This window comes from Pseudopodoces humilis, chromosome 6, assembly GCF_049639895.1.
Source record: "Pseudopodoces humilis isolate 2021_Gansu_Grassland_sample_001 chromosome 6, ASM4963989v1, whole genome shotgun sequence".
NCBI lineage: Eukaryota > Metazoa > Chordata > Aves > Passeriformes > Paridae > Pseudopodoces > Pseudopodoces humilis.
This window is the reverse complement of record NC_142205.1, coordinates 69485224-69505379: the sequence shown is the minus strand read 5'-3', so window position 1 is coordinate 69505379 and position 20156 is coordinate 69485224. Positions and strand designations below refer to the sequence as shown.

General features: G+C 42.8%; 1 protein-coding gene across 2 annotated transcripts in view; it reads right to left on the bottom strand.

Annotated features, from left to right (window-relative positions):
- Nucleotides 1-15793, bottom strand: part of LOC102107509 (N-deacetylase and N-sulfotransferase 4) — a 54156-nt gene extending 38363 nt beyond the window's left edge. For both annotated transcript variants that reach the window (XR_015772656.1, XM_005532149.2), the window contains exon 1: nucleotides 14631-15793. Coding sequence is in view for 1 of the 2 variants with exons in the window: in XM_005532149.2 (XP_005532206.1) it covers nucleotides 14631-15611 (981 nt within the window). In the remaining variant the exon portion in view is untranslated. The remainder of the gene's footprint in view (nucleotides 1-14630) is intronic.
- Nucleotides 15794-20156: the final 4363 nt, after the last annotated feature.

Genomic DNA, 20156 nt, shown 5'->3' with positions numbered 1-20156 from the left:
TCTGGCATGGGAGGACGTGCCAGTGGCTGGCATCCCAGGGGTGTATGGCCAAGGTCACGCTGTCCCATCGCCTTCTCCGGGATATGACTGAGACTCTTGTCAAAAAATGGGCTCACTTGCCATTCCTCAAAGTCATTATTTGTTTGGGAGCAGATCCTAGTGCTGGATAGTGATTCCACTGCTGCAGGTTTCTGCTCTTTGGTGTGTATATAAAATATGGATATGCTCACTATATACACAGTACTTTTTTATTTATATATACTGTAGATAGAAAATACGTGCCAGTATTTGCACATATATAACTTTGACTTTACCTCTGCTTTGAGCTGGGGCTTAGATTAGATCACCTCCAGAAATTCCTTCCAACCAAAGTGGTTTTTCACTTCCAGACACTTTTCTCAGGATTTTATGGCACACACTTGTTATTAATACCAACAAGTCTTTTAATGCATTTATTCATTTTCATTCGTCCCTAACATCTGTCCTTAATGCTTGTGCAGCTACATAGCCCTGAGGTTCATTCCCAAGCTGTTCTTTGCAGCAATTTGCTGGTGGTCTGTGGAAAGTTGGAAGACTACAAAGTAATAGTTTTACTCTAAATTTCCAGCTGAAAATTTTTGGAAGGAAAAAAGAAAAAGTGAAGAGTACTTGCAGCAATGTTTCTTTGCACTGCAAGCAGCTGCTGTCAGGATGTGATTTTTTTTGATTGCCTCTTGCCGCTCTCACTCCCTCCTGAAATCTATGCTAGGATAAAAAAATCTGACTAAGCCAGCCTGCTGTGGTCTTGGCAATTTTCAAAGCCGGTGGAATTGGAGTTGATGGGAATACCACAAAGCAGTTAAAATCGTAGTAATGACTGGAAGGAAGGTGTGAAATAACTAGCCACTGCTATTTTCTGTCAGGAAAGCTGTCAGTAAAAAAAGTCATGACTAGCCTGACATTACTGATGGGGTCACTGTAACACTGGGATTCCAAGTTCCCTATTTTCAGCTTTCAGATTGGAGCATAAATTTCTATCATAAGGGGGACAATCAAGCCGGCTGTATCTGCACTTGTTAAAACTCAGCTTGGTGAGGAATTTATGAGCCCAGTGAAGCTGAGTTGATGATTTCTGCGTGGTGAGGGTTTTAGCCCACTGCCCATGCTTATAACAGATAATACCAGTGCAGGAATTAGGGAGAATCCACATTATTGACTTACTGGCTAGAGTTGGAAAGCAGTTTAGGGGTTGGAGTTAGTCAAATCTTTAATGGGATTTTGAAATCTCTCTATACCCTGTGCCAAACCTGACTGGATCAGAGGGAAGCTGCCAAACCTCACAGCCCCAGAGACGCTTTTCACCCCACCCTTCCTACAAATGGTGCCATTCCCAGTGCTGGCTGCAGAGCACTGGGCACAGAGCCAGCGAGGTGAGCAGGGCTTTGCTCCTGCCTCCCCGAGGGCTGGGACTGCATTTCCTCCTGCATTTATTTCCCTGAAGCGCCGTGCTGATCCTTAGTGCTGTATAAATAATTAATAGGGAGCTCTTGGGTGGGGCTGAACACAGCCAGCTCTGGCTGCAGATCTGTTTTTTATTGTAGAGCTATTACTTGAGTCTGTTCAGCATTTCCCTGGAGTTGGCTGCCTTTGTGTGAGGTCTGACAGGATAGGTGGGTTGCTCTGAAGCAAGAAAGAGGTGATGATTTGTACATATTTGTGTAGTATATTTACTGGAAACAGAAAGAAATTATTTTTCCTTCTTGAATGGAACACCCAGTTCATCTGATCTATTTCTGCTGCTGCTTTGTAACTGTTTCCTTAAGTCAGAAAACTGTCAGGAGCCTACCGGCATTTAATTTGAGCCAGAGGATTGCATTTGTCCCAGCAGAGGGTCAGCCACTTCCAGCTGAAGGAGATGAATGGGGTGGTACAGCACCAAATTTACTACTCATTCATGACTAAGTGGTGAATAACATCCCTGAGAAGTCAGGAGGTGGCTTTTGATCGAGTATGGGAAGAGAGATGATGCTGAGTGTGGCACACATACCCAAGCAGTGAGAGCACCTTGACCAACTGCACAAGTGTGGGTGCACATAAAAATATCCACGGCAATTATCCAGCCTTTCTTCTTGGAAAAAGGAATTCCTGGCCTTGTTAGAGCATCTAGAGGCAAAAAGCTCAAATGAAGAGCAAGGGGACAGTCCAACAGGGCAAAAAGGATGAAATGAAAACAAAGAGAGTGAATAAAAAGTAGGGTTTATTTTAACTGAGGCCACACAGATGAGTTCAGGCAATTGCTCTCCGTTCTGGGAAGCAAACCTAAGGAATTAGGGCTGGCTAGGAGCATCCACAGGAGCTGCTGGGAGCAGGGAATGGCTGCAGTGGTTTTCTGCCAGCAGTGATTGCTGCTTTGTGTTGGCCTTACCCACTGAGAGCATTTACAGCCTATTTGGGAAAGCACTGAGGGTCTCCAGTATCAATCACTCCTGCTTTTGAAGGATTTTCTAGGAATGCTAACCAAATCTGCTGACAAATCCTGGAAAAGGAAAAGCCAGCATGTGCCCAAGCTGAGAACAGGTGGCAATTCCCTGGGCTGGCACAAGCTCGGGGCTGAGCAGGAGCTGGTGGCACTTTGAGCAGAGCAGTGAAGGGGCTTAGAGATTATTTCTTATCAGTTCTGACTTTTCAGAAGCTTAAGCATTTTCAGTGAAAGAAATCTCTTGAAGAAAGGCTCTTCAGGCAGGGGAATCAGGGAAAGGCAATCTGCCAGTGGGAGATCAAGGATTATTGGTCCAGTTCTTGAAAAAACATGATCAGGAATGCTTGTTCTAATTTCAGTGGCTCTGTTCCCTATGGCTGCAGTTGAGCCTGGCCAGCTGAACACCAGCCCCATGAAATAAAGGTTTCCCCATATCCACATCTGCACGGGGCAGGTGGGGTTTGTCTCCAATTCCACTTTCTACCAAGAAAGGCCCAAAAGGCAGGGTCAGAACCCACGTGTGACAGCTCTGATCAATCCCAAAATTAATCCCTAAAATAAGGATTGGACAGCAAAACCATCTCGAGACTTTGCAGGGACCACATCAAGGTCTAAAATGGGATATGTTAATAAAAAAATGCATGTTGAGCCATAGTGGTCCTGTTGCAGGAAGCTGTGCTGGTGTCAGTCACTGTGCTGTGTGTCACTGACATAAAGCCCAGACTGGACATTAATTAGCTCAGGTCACGTTTAGGCCATGCCAAAAAATCAGGCTCAAAGTCTCCCTGTCTTTGCCACAATACAAATATAGGGTAAAAGACAAGTAATACCAATAACTGACTTTTGGCTTGAGTTGTATGTTCTTTCTCTTTCTTGTGTCTTGGTGCTTCAGACTTGCTTCCATAAGCAAAAAAAATAGAATTACAATAAAACCTCTACAACCTGGTACAGGTGGTTACTCTGTTGCTATAAATTATTTAAAGGCTAGAGTAATGGAGGCTACCTTATTTATCTTCTTTAATTTATGGATTTGGATCTACTAAGGTTTAATCAGAGTGGTTTTCTGTTCCTTTACTGCCCTTGGAAATCATTCACTTGGATAACTTGTCACAAAAATTAAACTTCCTTCAAGTTCTCATCATGTCCATTTATCTCAAAAATCTGAACACCTACCAGCAATCTCAAATCCCTGCTTTAAATTTACTGCTTAAGAACTAACTGATGTATATGCTTTGTGGTGGGGAATTAAGGGTTTTTTTTTCAGCACACATTCAATCAATAAAGGAGAGATTGGAGCAGGTGATATATCCTGATCTGAGGTCTGTCCTTCAGCGTTCACAATGGGTGTGTTGGCACAAAGATGGATTTAGCTTGTGGCTTTAAGAGAGTGCTTCCAGATGTTTGGGTTGGTTTTTTTTTTCCCTATGCCTGTTGCCCACCCTCTCCATAAAAATCAGAAACTAGGGAGGTCTGGAGTACTGTTTCCTTAGGTTATTGTGAAACCTTCAGTTTGCAAAATCTTGCTGAGTAAGGGTGTGCTTTAAAAAAGCACTAGGATTAAGTGTTGCTTTTTAACATTTGTGAGATGTTTGGTACTTGTCTGGCAGAGCTTAACTTCTTTGACCCTTCTTCCTTCTTTGTGATGCTGTCTTCCATTATCCAGGGAGCTCGCTTCAGTGTTTTGATAACTAGAATTGGATGTTTCTGTGGAATGAAAAGGGAATTTCAAGGCAAATGTTCTTGCTTTACACTGCATCGCTTTCACCAGAGATCAGAGTGCTTCTGCTACCCCCTACTCCCTCAGGTTCAGAGCAGAGGGAGCTGAAACTTTTTTTTGTCCTCCAGGACAGGTTTAAAATCCCTCCATCCTGGAAAATCCTCTTGCTTACCACTGCTTCATTATCCTTGCCAGCATGGAGACAGCATAGTGAGCTTTCCAGAGGAGCAGGCTGGAAGATCCAAAGTAAAATGGCAATGCCCATCTTACATTTCTGCTCAATTCTCTTGAATAAAAAGATGAAAGGCCAGTATGCTGTCCAATAAAATCAATCCAGATCACCAGCTGAGGCTGGCACATTTGAAATCAACAATTTCAGAAGTTCCAGTAGGTTACTTTTTTGTAAAACCAGGTGATTTCAGGTGAAATTGAGAACAAATCTCTTTAACAGTCAAAGGAAATGTTTCAGGTTCAAAAGTATCACCACACCTTTCCCAAAAGTGGGAAAATTACACTCAGAGCAAAACTGAAGTACAGCTCTTCCTCAGATCACTCTGGAATGGAGACTGACATAAAACTCCAACTTGCACCCTTGAGAAATTCAAGTGGTCCAATGCAATTGTGGCAAAGTGATGAAATCTTTCAGTCCTTTCAGTAACTGCCTAGGAAGGAAACTTGTGATGACAGGAAGCCCTTTTAGATGGCTTTTCAAGCTTAGCCTTGTATAAGTGCCCACAGCATGCCAGTGGGTCCCAAGCTCCCTGAGCAGACCCTAGAGGAGCAGTATGTCTTCCAAGAGGAATAATGGCAGATGACAATAATAGTCCAGTGAAAAATCAATGTTTGTCATGTTTTCTAAAGTCTCATAGCAGGTGAAAGTCCTGGTTTTTCTCTGTTCTCACACATGGGAGAACACTGGCTGTGAAGCCTTGTGGTCTCTAGTACTTGAGAACAGAGAAGAGAGCTGATCTCAGCACATGGAATATTTGCATAGCATTGTCTTAAAAAACAAAAGCAGCACAGAAAGGTTGTGGGGGTAAAAGGTTTGGTTTTTGCTTAAAACAGACCCTTATTTCAGAGCCATTCATAAGTATTTAGGTGGCAGCCATAAAGTGGCATTACTGAGGCAGTTAACTTGTAAATCTAGTTGCTTTTGATCTTAATCATTAAAGGCAGTGCTTTTTTCTCTAAATATTCCCATTGAAAACCATAGCTACTTGCAGTGCAAAGTATGAATTCATGTAACACAGGATCATTAAACTGGGAGAAATATGTTCAGCCAACTATCAAGCTTTTAATTATAGTTGTTACACTAAATTTCCACTCATTTCTGAAGTGAGAGATTCTATTACTCTCACAGCTGAAGGGTAATGCCATAATTTTGTTTTATATGGGAATAGCTGTTTAAAAATCACAAACACTGAATTGCTGTGACAGGCTTTGCTTGGGTAATGCTCTGCTAGCCAAACAGGACTGTTTGACAAGGTGTACATCCAAATCCTGGAAATAATTTGCAGCTGTAAGATAACAAAGAGCTAAAAGCTGGGTGTTATTTTTCCATTGTGGCAAAGCTTCCTTATTCCTCAAGCTCTTCTTTGGGCCGTGCGTTCCCTGTTCTTTGCCCCCTGTATCCTCTGCCGGGGTTTAGCGCATCCCATGCGCGATGCCACCAGTGAAATTAATAATCCAGAATATTTCTGGATACCAGCTGGGTTTGAGCAGCTGAAGAGCAGAAGCCTTTTAGAAGGCTGGTTTTAACTGGGCTCTTTCCAGGCACAGGTTTCCTGCCTGAAATTCCCTCTGGTCTTTAACACTCACCTTGGTTTATTTACAGCAGGGATGGGTAGCTTTTGTTTCCTGATAATGTACTGGAAGCCTGTTCCCAGTTACAGCAGAAATGACAGTGAAAGCGTATGGGAAATGGTATTCCCTTTCCTAATAACAAATACAGTGGAATTACACTTTATAATACCACAGACATATTTGTCTATGATGCACATAAATCTTGGGATATGTTCCTAGGAAGATACATGCAGAGCTTTTTTATTAAAGAATTCACATTCTGCAGCTGAACCTATTTTTTTTCAAATGTAATGCATTATTATTGTGGTTGTTATTATTGTTAACATTAACCATGCAGAGCATAGCCTCAGCAGTTCCCACTTGTTCCTAAAACTTCTAAATTAATACGTTTTATAGAGTATTTAATCTCTATTAATTATAGATTCATACAGATTGATGCTTATTTATGCATGTATATTCAATTAATTCCCAAACATTTGTGCTAATTTGCTGAAAAACCTACAGTAAATATTATTACAAAGGAGGTCTTTAGTCTTGTTGCCCTCAGGGATTAAATATTACTGGGAAAATGGACAAAGCACTTGGATCCTCATCCCTTGAGCCTCTTGCCCTTGTCCTGCTCTTGACCAGGCTGCTTTTCCCCAGGTACAACCTGCTGCCCATGTGATTTGCCCTCTTAAAACAATTGGGTCTCCACCAAAAAAGCACTTGTGCTATCAAGAATCACTGACAGCTTTAAGAGCCAATATTTCATGAGGTTTGGGCAAGGCAGGCAAATACAGTCTCCTGTCAAAAATGTGAACGCCATCGTTTTTTATACCATTTTTTACTTGAAGGGCTGATGTTTTGGGGTGAAAAACACACAGGTCTGGAAGCCCATGGCTTTAATTCAGTCTGATTCAATCCAGGCAGTTGAAGTGTAATATTGAGACAACTTTTAGGAATTGCTTCAGTGTTAGTATTTTAGATTTAATATGTAATGTGAAAGCTACATTAATAATTCTGGGTTTTAAGTAAAATGAAGAGGCAGTAAAAACCTGAAATATCCATTTCCTGGGAAATTGTTGTATTCAAGAGATCTCTCACCTAAGTGTGAGTTACTTGCATTTTTTAATTTCTGGAAGCTGAGCAATTCCAAATCTACATTTAATTATGATCCTTGGAATTTATAATTTTTTTGTAATATTCTGCAAACTGCCCCCTTTTCCTTTAGTCTGCCAGAGCAGGTGAGCTGGGAGAACACGATTTTTTTTGAATCATATTCCAGTGAAACACGCTGCGTTTCATAAATCATCATTTTGCCACAGGAAGCTGTTTCACTGGAGCAATCCAGGTTGATCAAGTAACAGGAACATAAAGTTCCTTTTCCTCTGCCTTGCCACTTTGCCATTTTGGAAGCATTTTCCACTCATTTAGTATAAGGATGAACTGTTAAACAACTAGGATGGGATGAAAATGAAAATCCCAGCCTCTGACTCTGTATTTTTTCCATACCTTGGTCAGAAAGTATTGTGAAGGTGGTACTAGTTTTAATAGATTTAATTTGTGGGTTTTTAAAACTGAAGGCTAAAATGCCGATTTAATGGCTACATCAGTTAAAAAGTTGAAATCTGAGGTAAAGGATTCAGCCTTTTCGAATCAGAAGTGTCAAAAATAGCAGGGATGTCATATGCTAGAGAAGCTGAGTGTCTACCACCACACCACAGGTCCCATTTGTGTTTGGATGCTGTCTGGATGAAAAATGTGAACAGCAGACTAAAGAGAGTGCTGGTAATTAGCAGGAAGAACAAAAACATAACAAAGAGTAAGGCTTAGAAATATTTAGAGAAATTTTCATGGCTTGGTAAAGGATAGTTATAATTTGTGCTTCTAAAGAGGGGAAAAAAGTATGTAATGCATGGATTTATTTCCTTAAGAAGGCAAACTCTGGACTCTGAAAGGGGAAAGTTTAATTTCTCACAGAAGCTGTCGGGCTGGAGGGACTCCAGGCTGCCTTGGTGCCTTCTGTGCCAGCCTCCACTGCTGCAAATACAGCAGCTTCTTACTGTATGCTCCCCTCATCAATGATAAATGCTGCAGCTTGAGATCAGAACACTCCAGTGCAGGCAATGTATTGCAGTAAATCAAATCCTGATGATAGAAAACACTGCCCAGAAAGTCCCAGAGGTTTTAACTAATACACTGGTTTGTAGGAAGTGGTCAAGAATTTATCCTTTAATTTTCTTGTGAATTTTGAAGATTAAATTCTTAATGGAATTAAATAAAAAGAGTTTTGTTTTCTCCCTGACATTTGCGGGGAGAAATTCTTAACTTTTATAAGATATTATCTATAGAACAGTGTGATTACTTAAGGTTTAAGTTAATGTATTTAACATTAGAAATTCTGTTGACACAAAATGAATTATTTAAATTACTAAGTAGTCCTGCATTAGAATTTCACACGAGGCCAAAAAAATACTTTAGTACTTTTTCTGCCTAGATGGAAAGAAAATGGGTGGAGGTGTAGAACATGGGAAATAAAAGCACTAATTGAAGGGATCTCAGGCCATATTCATAGAAAAGATGCAGACTCTAAGATTTGATTTGTGTGAGGATATGTATATAAAGCTATAGGGGTGGATGGAGAGATGGATATGTCTAAGGATTTGAAGCCAGACACAGTCAAATATTTAGTGTTATACTGCATTGTGGCACAGATGTGGACAGAAAATGCCTAGTTAATTATTGCTAAAAAACTGAAGTCTTTGAAAATTGAAATTTCTCTCTTGGAGATTTTTTCTGTTCCTCACCTATTTGTCCATCCTTCCCTGTACCCACCCTTTTCCTGAGCGTTGCCACTTGCACATCATTTGAATAATGCCAACAGTGCTAAATTGAGCTTTTGCTCTAAGTGTTCCTCCTGCTCCCATTTGGATGACAAAGGCATATTTAAAGTCACTTAAGTAACGCTGCTCCTGAAGGAGCTGCATTATAGATGGGTTCCTGGTAATGTGTTTATTGTTGCTTCAAGTGCTTTTAAGGCAATAATTATAACTGCTCTTGCAGTCTGCACCGCCTGGCCCTTCTACAAGGCTATTCCATCATTTCAGAGTGGTGTTTTCTGTGCAGGAAGCAACTGTTAGTGCTCCTTTTTAACTAATACGCCTTGTTTTAAAGCTCAGGTTAATGCAGGTCTCTCGAGGGGTTGATATAAAGCAGATGTGTTTTTTGGCTCCTATGGATTCCCAAAGTGAAGCTAAATTAGAGTACCACGTGTATCCTGGAAATAGACTCCAGTTTGATACCACCTATGACTTCAGAATTGTTTTAGAGAAAGGATTCAAAGAATAAATACAAATCCAGGATATCAGTGCAAGCGTAGAGGAGGAATGTGTCACAAGTCAGTGGTGCTTGGCGCAGGATGTGAGCATGAGAAACCTCTGAATGTGACCTGGAAAACCTGCCATTTCCATATTTTGAAATGCACTGTGACATTTTTTAAAACATCAAATTTTAAAATCCTTTTCAAAATTAAGAGCTCTTGAGTTCATATAGCCAGAATGATGTTTTCTCTCTCAGTTTGGTTTTTTTTTTTTGTTTATTATTTTGTTGTTGCTTTTTTGTGTAATTAATTTGTTGCTTTGTGGAATATTATACTTTTTTCCTTGGATAAAAAGCCCCAGACTTCAAGATATTTCTGTGGTGCTTGTACAAACAATACCAGCTTGAACTCCTTGGAGTCATGTAACCCTATAGACCAAAAACCAGCGTGTTCTCTGGGACAGAAGAGGACCGAGTGAGTTTTCAAACACTCAGGAGAATCTTGCTAGGGACATAACTGGTTAATCAATTCAAGAGGTAGGAAATTTGAGCCACCAGAATCTCTTTTCTGGCAAGACTGTATAAAACACTGTCAAGGCCACCTAACCTTGGGTGGGAACCTGGCAGATGAGAGAACCCCAAGTGTGTTTTAATTCAGGGAGGGTACCCGGATAGACGGCAAATCCATCCGGCTGCCAAGGAGAAGGATACAGCTTCTGCAGGGAATTGTGGTTTTCAGCTACGTTGGTACTAAAATTCTGAATGAAAGAGCAGGCCCTGTTGAAACAAAAGAAGTGTGTGGAACATTTTGTCTGATGTGTCTTGACAAGGCACTTGAGCAGTATTCAACACTCAAATTATTACAGAAAGAATTGGGTGATTCAAGAGACCTGAACAAGGAAAATATTGAATGAACTGTCATCTCTGATGAAGCGGAATGGAGCACTCTTATTTTTAAGTAAGATTATTAAAGTTTTCATGCAATGCCTCTCAGCTGCTTTTTAAATTGATTTTTAAAGAATTTTAAGATGGTCCAAAAGTGGGAGCTCTAGAACTCCACTTCATTGTGTTCTTCCCTGTCACTCTGAAGCGCTTTAAAAGGTGACAGAAATGCCACCCAGCCTGCAGTGACTAATGCTGGGTTCTTGTGCTCACACATCTCCTGGGCCCAGCTTCTCCCTGGGCCTGGCCATGGGTGTGTTCCTTCACTGGCAGGGGCTTTATTGTTATTAGAAGGGAAATCAGAGTGGCTGTTTTATCTCAGGACTGACCATTTTGCCATACCTGCTGATGTGGCCCAGACATTTCCAGTAGTTCTACCTGAGGGAAGTTGTCCTTGCACAAAAATCAGGGATAATCATATGCTGGAGAGATTGAGTGGTTGAGCTCAGCTCCCTGCCGTGCCAGTACATTTTAATTCGGAGTTGCCAGGAAAGATGTGACTCCAACGTGAATTCTTGTCTTGAAAACACTAAAATGAGCCAGAAATCACAGGCTTTAAGTGTTCCAGGCATTTTAATGATGCTGAAGGTCAAAGACAAAGTGCAGACTGTGGCAGTGAGGAGGTGTCAGAGACTAATGCAATTCTTATTTCTACTGAAGGAAGTGGAGCTCAGAGGGGGAGGCAGCAGGAGAAGGGCAGGCAGGCTGCAAGGAGAAGGAAGGCCTGCAGTCAGCACTACCACAAAAGACATTCCCAAGCATGGCTCTGTCATTTTATTGCAGCTCAGAAAGCTGAAGGATGCTCCCATCCCTACAGTGACAATTAAAGGGATTACAGAAAGGAAAATAGAGCTTTAAGAGAAAGGGGCTGTGGGATATGGTGGTGTTGGGACAGGCAATTTCTCCTTGATCATCTTATCAGCTCCAGCTGGGAGAGTGGGAGAAGAGGGGAACAGGTCATTCCTGGGTCCACCCAGAAGATGTGCTGCAGTCTAAATCCTAGAGCTAAGAGGAGGGTAGAAAGACTCAAGCTTTTTGCTTCTTTTGGAGTGTTTTTTTTATTTGCTTTGTTTATTAAAAAGTAAATGCCTTAGCTTGCACTGTGCCCTCTCAGGGCTTTTGAGTTAACAATAGGATGTGTGTTTGTGAAAGGTGTTGGAAAAGCCCTGGTGGCTGCCTTGAGCTCTTCTTGGGTAAGTAAATATTGTACTAGCTCATACTGTGGCAATAGAAAAAAATAGAAATACTTAAGCAAGTTCTTAGTCCTTGTCTGGGTAATGCAGCCCTCCTTGTGCTCAGTTAAAAGGAAACTTTAAAGGTGAAAGCTTTGTATTTTGTCTGTGTGGCTCTCCCAGACACAGCATAAAAAGACATTTACAGGGTTTTTTTTGCCAAAAAACTGATGCCAGTGATACAGGACTCATGTGGCTGGGAGCCAGTATCATTTACAAGTACACAAATTCACTCTTTCTGTGAATTATTTGATGAATTCTTTTACCTTCTAAAGTCAAGCCCTGAGATAATATATTGGCAGTCAGGAAAGGGAGAAATTCATTTGCAGAGGCTCACTAGGCTCAAGATGCAACTCCACAAAGCATGGAAAAACAGCTTTCTGTGGCTCTGCTGAGTTCCTGTTAATTACTTAGCCAGACATGACCTTGCACGACTTCTTCAACACCAGGGACTAGGAGGTCTTGTGTGGTAAAGAGAGCCATAATAACCCTGTTCTCTAATCTGTTTTTGGAACTGATCCCACCCTTCATAAAATAATATATGTATATTTCCCTGAGGCATCTAATTGAGAAACAGCTTTGTGAGGGAGTAAAACCATTTGGGTTGGAGGAAGTAATTACTCAGGTTTACTTGTTTGATTATTGTTACTTGCCAATATTGGTATCAGAAGACTTGTTGTGTATTGAAGCATTCCCAAGGGATTTGGGTGAGCATGGCACCTTTGGAGAGCCTAGTAGAGAGTCCCTACATCTCTGCCAAGTGAACCCTCTGTGAGCAGCCACAGCCACTCCTCCCAAAGGCAGGGCAATGCTTTGCCATCCCAGAAATATAAGCCTCCTAAGTTGTTGTTATTTCTGCCTCTCAAGCAAAGCTGCTGTACCTCTGCGGGGTGAAGGCAGGTCCGCTGGTTCTTAATTGCCTCTTTCCCCCAGTGACTTGGGAGATTGTGCTCTAACAGGCTGTAATTATCCTTCTCTGTGAGCTAACCGAGGTGCACTCTGCTTTAGGTGTTATGTTCATTAACAGGTTTCTGTTCTGTGGGTTAATGTGTTCTGGGGATGTCCAGTCTGTAGGAACAGACTGATTTGTGTAGCAAGTGCTGGTGAAATACCCCGAGGAACAAATCTGTGCCAGGTAACTGATCTGAAATGAAACCCATAGTGCTGAGGGCAGAAGTACCTATGGGTGCTCAAGTTGCAGGGTGGGTTTATGTGTGAAATATTCACCTAAAAATGGGAGATAAACTTTTTATTGTTCCCAAAAGAGAGCTTGAGGGGAAGGCTGGTTCTGAGCCTGTTCCTGTAGATGATTTCTCCCTGTGATTAGTGTTTGTGGCATGATTTCTTGTGTGAGGTGAGGAGGGGGTTTTTATCCTCTGAGTGGCACTTCTGGTGTTTTTGTGAGGGAAGTGGGCTGCTAATTTGGCACTGGAGAATTGTGGGAGAATGAAAGCTTCTCTTTATACCCTGGCTCAAACATAATGAATGCAAGAAAGCTCACCATGCATTGCTTGAAAAAAAGAACAAAAATTAAAAGGTCTGAATCCTAGCAGATGTTTTTCCTTGTTATTGTCTAGATATGCAGCAGTGTGGACTGGTTGGTTTTCAGATGGGTAAATGCATGCAGCACATAAATATAATTGTGAACGCTTTTAACAGCATCCAGCTCCTACTGCAGCCCCCGGATGTGGAATTTTCTGCTGTGTCCCCTGTAATGAGCGCGGAAGCGTGGTTGCTGTGCCAAGCACAGCTGGAAAGCTTTGCCTAGCAATGCTGTTGACTGCTGGATAGTAATGGAGGTGACTTGGGTTTTTTCCTGCATAATGAGATGATTCCAGTGAGAGCTCTGAATTTGCAAGTGTCTCTGTGTGGACACTCCTCTGCTGGCAGTGGGGGCTCTTTAACCACTGTGCAATAGTCACAGGCTTCCTTAGTGGAGCAAACCACGTCAGAAAGAAGCTCTCAAAAAGGCGCAGGCGGGATGCTATTGCTGAAAAACTTGCTTCACAATTGCCTTTTGAGTTAATTTCCTCTTGTGTACAAGCCCTATCTCAGAGCATTTCCCCACGTATTTCCAGAGAGAGAGCACTTGATCGCTGGGCTTGTGCGCAAGTGCTCAGATCTCAAAGGCACCAGGCACTTGGTGTGCCTGGTGCTCAGAATCAGCCCTGATGAGCATTCATATGCCTGGTTTGGCTAATAGAATTACCCCAAGTGTTCTGATGTGCAAAATTGTTCCGTTTGCATGAGAGACTGCTGCTCTTGCTGGGTATTTGGGTACCTCAGTGGTCTGGATGAGGAGACAAATGAATATAGAAATTGTAGAAACAGAAATAAGGGTTTAGAAATTAAATGGAAATCAGCTTTTAAAAACAAAAGGCTTGCTTATTGTTCTTGAAAGCATTGGGTATTTACAGGAAAAACCCTCCAGAATGAAGGCTGGAGAATGTGATATTGCATGCTTAGGGATTCAGTTAATCTCAGGCTACGATTCCCAGGTGTGGAAAATGACAAGAAATAACTGTCATGCTGTTGAGCTCCGTCTATTCTTTCCAAGTTGTACACATCTTTGAAAATTACTCTGAACAAATTTAATGGTGTCTCTGGATACTACAGATCAGGAAAATAAGTGTAGAAGAGCCCCCAGTGAGTAGTCTGTGGGCCTTTGACTCTGTCACATGGTTATTTCACTTGCTCAAGTGCATGCTGTGCTTCCACCCTGTCACTGCTAACTTTAAATGCTTACCTGCTAGTCTGGTAATGACAATGATCCTGCTAAATCTGTTAGCAGGGCCGTAACTTCTTCAGGCTCTTTTCTTCATTGTGCTCATTCTGTTCTTTCTAAATTCAGTGATGGTGAGGCTTAAAAAGTCCTGTATTGTTCTGTCTACCTTGCAGTAATAGTGAGAGAAATAATACAGAGAAGGTCTCTAGAAGATATTATATGTGTGTAACGTACAAGTGTATGCCCCTGCATACACACATCCATAAGCACATCTCTGTACCTACGTGGGAAAAATGGTTTTTAATCTCAGGTTGTGGTTTATGTATCTGCTGGCTGCACTTTCAGCCCTTAACAGGAAAAGGAGCTTCTCAGCTTTCTCAAGCTTTGTCTCTTTTTAAACACCCATTAGCACACACATGTGTCTGGGACGGTATCTCCCAGTTCTTGCCTTACCTTCACGTCGTTGATGTTCATCCTTGTCCCCTCCTTCCCGACAAAGATGTCGTCTATGTCAACCAGAATGTACCTCTCCAAGGAGAGCGTGAGCTTCTTTCCCGACAGGAAAGAGATGGCGTCGATGAAGATGAGCTTGTGGAGCCAGAAGGTCAGGTTGTTCCCAAAGAGGACTCTCTGGATGCCGTCGTGCAGGCCCAAGTCCTGGATGACGGTTGCATAGAGAGCAGCCCTGGGCAGTGTGGCGGGGGTGGGCCTGGAGGGCTGCAGCTCGCTCAGGAGCACGGGCTGGTAGGTGGAATGGTTGAACTGGAACACGGTCCAGTCCTCGCCAGGCAGGGGGCCCTTCTCCAGCCTGGGCGCTTTGGTGATGCGCAGCAGGGGCGACTGAGCGTTCACCACACAGTCTCTGAGGGCCACGTTGTTGTACAGCTGCAATGGCAGCCCTTTCAGTCTGATGCTCGGGGAGCTGTTCTCGTTGGCTTTATGAAAACCAATTATGCTAACACTGTATTCCACACAGTATTTTTCCAGAAGCTCTCTATTCCACGAGTCCATGGACACGTACTTTAAAATATTCTCATATATAACAATCGTGTACTTGCCTCTCCCGTTGTCTGTGAGCGGGGGAATGTCCCCCTTGGCTGGTGCGATGACCATGTGGTACTGAAACTTGCTGGACTCGAGGATGGCTATGATGTCTTGCCCCAGCTGGGAGTACTGGCTTTCCACAAACAGGAGCACAGTGGGATCAGTCCTAGAGGGATCAATTGGCTTAGGAGTCCTCAGCTCTGCAGACCTGTAGGGCAGAAGTTTGAGCTCCTCGCACTCTGCCTTACCGGTGCTTTCCACGAGGGCCATGTCCTGCTTGTAGCCAGTGTAGAGGAAATAGGCAGAGATGACAATACTTGCCAAGCAGAAGGTGGCCAGGAGAATGACCAGCGTTCGGAAGCTTCTGCGGAGCTTCCCGATGAGATTCATCTTTGGCGGGGCTTCCAGCTCCTGCTGGACTTGCCGCAGTTCCGGGTGCTCTTCCTAAAGTGCCATAGGAAGGAGGAGTTGCGGAGGTTCCCCTTCCAAGACGTTCATGTGACCATCGCAGAGCATTTATGAAGCGTTCGGGGAGGCTGTAAAGCTGTCGGAGCGGGAAGTCAAAAGATCCGGAGAGATAAATTGAAAGAGGTTTGCTCAGAATGCAGCAGATGCCAATAATCAATGAAGAGGACTCTCAACATTATCTGCAGCAAGAAGTAAAAGAGGAGTAAGTAAAACAAAATCCATAAAGCAATTAAAAACACACATTAATAAGGCCGGTGATTGATACTGGTAATCTGAGTAGAGAGGGAAGTTTCTGAGTAGTTCAAGGAGCACTCAGTGTCACTTGCTTTCTCGGTGCATTAAGATAAGCTGCATTAAACAGCTCCCCCGTATTCTTAGGATGCAGAAATGAACTCTGAACGTAACTTTTTGAGGATGTGCATCTACTTATCAGCTCTTCTTACCTAAAATATGTTGTTGCTATTGCAAATGGGAACAGTGGAAGATTTTAGGGGCAAAATTAGGACGAAGTGAATCTTTTTTTAATATGGGACTGTGTTCTGTGCCAAATTCAAACTGCATAAGAGATAAATTCTGTGTTGGATTGGAAAACTAACATGAATGAAGTGAAAGACACGTCCGGAGTTTGAGGAAAGATTTGTAGGGCTTTCTCTCCAGTTTCCATTCCGCACCCAGAGCCATCAGTGGTCCTGTTTAGGAACTACAAAGATCTTGTGGGGATTTTCTAAGTGAATGAACAGGCTGCTACAATTGCAGGGTGCAGCTGTGCATGGCTCTGCCTCCATCAGGGATAAATGGGAAGTACCTCAAGGGAGCTGTTCCAGTGCGAGGTGGGCAAGTAGGTGTTTGTGCTGGTCCATGACACCTCTGGATAAAGCCCTCGGCCTCTGATCTGTCCCTGTATGGGTGAATTGCGAGGTGCTAAACCCTCATTGCTCTGAAGGTTTTGTGCAATTCCTGGCAGTTCTGCCTAAACTCAGGAAAAATTGCCATTGGTAACAGTAAACCCTGTGTTCCAGAGAGAGCTAAAGCTAACTAAATAAATAGCCCATGCTGCTCGATGGATTTAAGTAGGAATTAACATCTTTTTGAATTATTTATATTGTTTGTCTATTGGAACAATGCGAGACAGTAAACAATGAATGATTTTGGAACTGCAGGGAAGAAATGCTTTTTCCAGGCAGATACTTATCAGTTGATGTGTCCTCCTCCATTAACTCAGAATACACTTCTGACTTGTGTTTTGAAAACTACTCATTCACCTTAAGGTTTGCACCTAGAAGTGGAAAATGATTGTAAGAGACATTTAGAAGAGAGGGAGTTGTTTTCTGAGACCATTTGTGACTCTGGCAGGTTCAAGCTCTCCTCTGATTTACCTTCCTCAGTTGGAAGCTTGCAAGGAGATGGATATCCCTAGAATGTGGGCTATTCCAGCAGTGACCCTGCTGTGTCACACAACTGGCCAAGAGAGGTGCCAGGTAGGGACAGAAATCAGAAACCTCTTCTACATGTATTCCTTTCCGATGTGTGAGAAAAGAAACAGAAAAGAAATTGCAGCTTCCATTAGGAAATTGAAGTCATCCTGATAATCTTAAGAGTATTTGCCCTGCTTTGGTGCTTCCCTTGTTCTGCAATTGTCTGCTTGCTGGGATTTCACTTCTTATTCAACCTCCAATTAAGATTTCCTCAAAAGATAACAGCGGATCAAGTGAAGCATCCTGTGCTAGACGGTGCTGGAGTTCGGGTGACATTGATGAGTCACTCATCCCGACTCCCAGGGTTTATCAGATCAGGGCTCTGGCTCACCGCGGGAGGGGCAGCCTCCAGGGCTGGCTGATGTGTCCCCCGCCCTAAAGAGCTGCTGCAAAAAGCCTGTTGGGTCAGCAGGAGACAGGCAGGTAATTTGGAACAAATCTTCAACTCCCCCTCCTCGGACTGTGCATCCTCGGCTCGCTTTGGGCACTAGAGGGCAATCGCTTCTCGCTTTTGCGAGGCAGCGGCTGCTCTCCCCTCACTCCGGGGCGCACAGCCCTCTCTCCCTCCCTCCCTCCCTGCCTGCGGCCACGCTCTCGCCAGAAGGCTTCGAAAATCCCCAGGGCACGTAAAACACCTTAATTAAGACTCCTATGTTTAAAATTAAATAAAAAACAGGAGTTCTGCTTTAAGAAATGTGCCGCTAGATCACCCTGGATGCTTTGCAGATGTTTCAGCCTCCACCTGTGGCACAAGGGAATAGTTTGCGACAAGACCTGAAATTGTGTGGTTTTCCCTCATTGTTTGGCCCTGCTGGATGTCTTGGGGTACTGGTTTTGCAAGCTGTCAAAGCAATAAACATCACGAATATTATAGCTTGTATTACTAAAAGAGGAGAATCCCCCTGACTTTATATTGGTCTAAACAAAACTGTGGTCTTCATCCCTAACTATATCCTCCCAATAATAACATTGATGAAATCTAATGGAGAGAAAATACTAATAATCAGATTTCCTGTTAGCTACTGTCTACTGTACGTGGATGTTATAATTAAGTGCAAGTATTCCCACTTATTGAGACGTATAATTATATAAAATTGATAAGGAATTTAAATTTGTATAAAGAAAGCTGGCATTGGAGCAGACCTTTTTCAGTCTGCACATTGTTTTTGAGCTGCTCTGTTGAACTGATTATACTGTTCAGTAAAATAAAAAAAACCTGGTGTGAAGTAATTAAAGGTTATGAAAATAAATCAGCTATATTAGCCATTAGTGGAACTTTCTCCAAGGCATAATTGGAAGTTAAGTGCCATTTGTGCCTTTGACACTCTCCCCCTTTAAAGTTCAACAGCTTTATATTCGCTCCAGAATTCAACTATCTTCAGAGAGTTCCTGTGCTAGATTAATTGGAGAAGCATGAACATAGGCCATATTTCATAATTAGTGTTACTAATGGAGTTCCATTTTGGTACCTGGTTTGTGAGGTCCTCTGTTCCTGTGTTCACTGATGAGGGTTCTCTGACTCTTCAGGGGGGATAAGCTCAGAGATGGGCACATTTGGTCAAGGAATCCAAGTTTGATTCATCCAGAGTTGGTCCCTCAGCAGATCTTGTCCATTCAGCTGATTTCCTCAGCGTGGGGCCTTTCCCCAACGAGAGCAGAACGCTGCTCTACAACTCTGTTGTGATGTCAGAGACATCTGCAAGGACTCTAATTTTTCTTTAATTCAGGCAGCTGAAGAAAAATGGAGGTTTAAAAATTGCTGCCTCCTTGCTAAATAACACTTCCTGCTTGCCCGCAAAAATGCATTTGATTGATGACTAAAGCGTACTGATTTTGAAGATGATTGATTGGGAGATTAGGACTCGACTATTTAAAACCAATAGCACGGCAGCAAAGAGAAACAGCCCCTCATTAATGGCATGTGTTATGTGTGCATCAGGAATTAAAGCTGACTCCCTCGTGGGCCACTTCCCACGGGCACAGCTTCCCCCGGGGCTCGGTGCCTGAACAAGCAGACTTGGTGTGTGGGCTGGGGGAGCTCCTCTTACCTCTGATCACGGGTAGGCAAAGGATCTCCGAGCTGCTTGAGTTTATGGAAAGTAGAAATGTTGATATTAAGGCATCAGCTGTGTTGGTTCACCATGAGGATGGAGCTAATGGACTTGCCATCTGTGGTGGGTTCAGTGCCGAGCAGAGGAGCAGGAACCTTGTTGTTCCCCAGCAGTGTGGCCATTCCTAATCTGTCTGCACCAGAGTGCACTGCTGGGAGCAATTCACCTGGAGGCAGGCCAGAACTTTTCCTTGCTTATTCCAACATAAATCAGAAGGCAGAATGTCTTTATTGTCTATATATAAAACTTCCCTTTAGGCTAAAAACCTAATGTAAAGCCTTTCCTCTTTTCTTTCCCTCCTAAGCTTGTATGACTCCTGTCACTTACTAGCAGCCCAATGAATCATGATACCTGCCTCGCTGTTCCTTGCATGGGATCCTCATTCATTACAGAAACAAGCTACCTGATTTGTGTGATAAATGACTCCTGGTGACCATTAGCAAAAATTCAAGGTTTCTGTTCACTGCAGAAGGAAAAAAGAGCATTTTTCTTTTCTTTCTCTCAGAAAAGTTGCCAGGAGAATTTTTGACGGGGCTCACCAAACTTGCATCCGCTTTGAAAGTAACTTTTTTTTTCTTTTGAACTTAACAAAGTTGCAGAGTGTTTTGTGTTGGTAACTGTGGCTTTGCTTGAGAGGGTTGCTGGTACTGGCTTCTCATAGCTCATCACAAGGTACTAGAAAACCCCTTTTACCTGGGGTAAGGCCAGCATCTCAGCTGATAAAGGCAGTTGCAGACCTTCTGACTTCTCTTTTATCGTTTCTGAGCTGAGAGGCTGCTCAGTACTTTCACCTCTTTTGTTTCTTTTCAATGCATAATCATGTGCAAGTTAAGCCCCCAATTTTTCAGTATTTTTCAGCCATTTGATCAAGTCTATAGTGC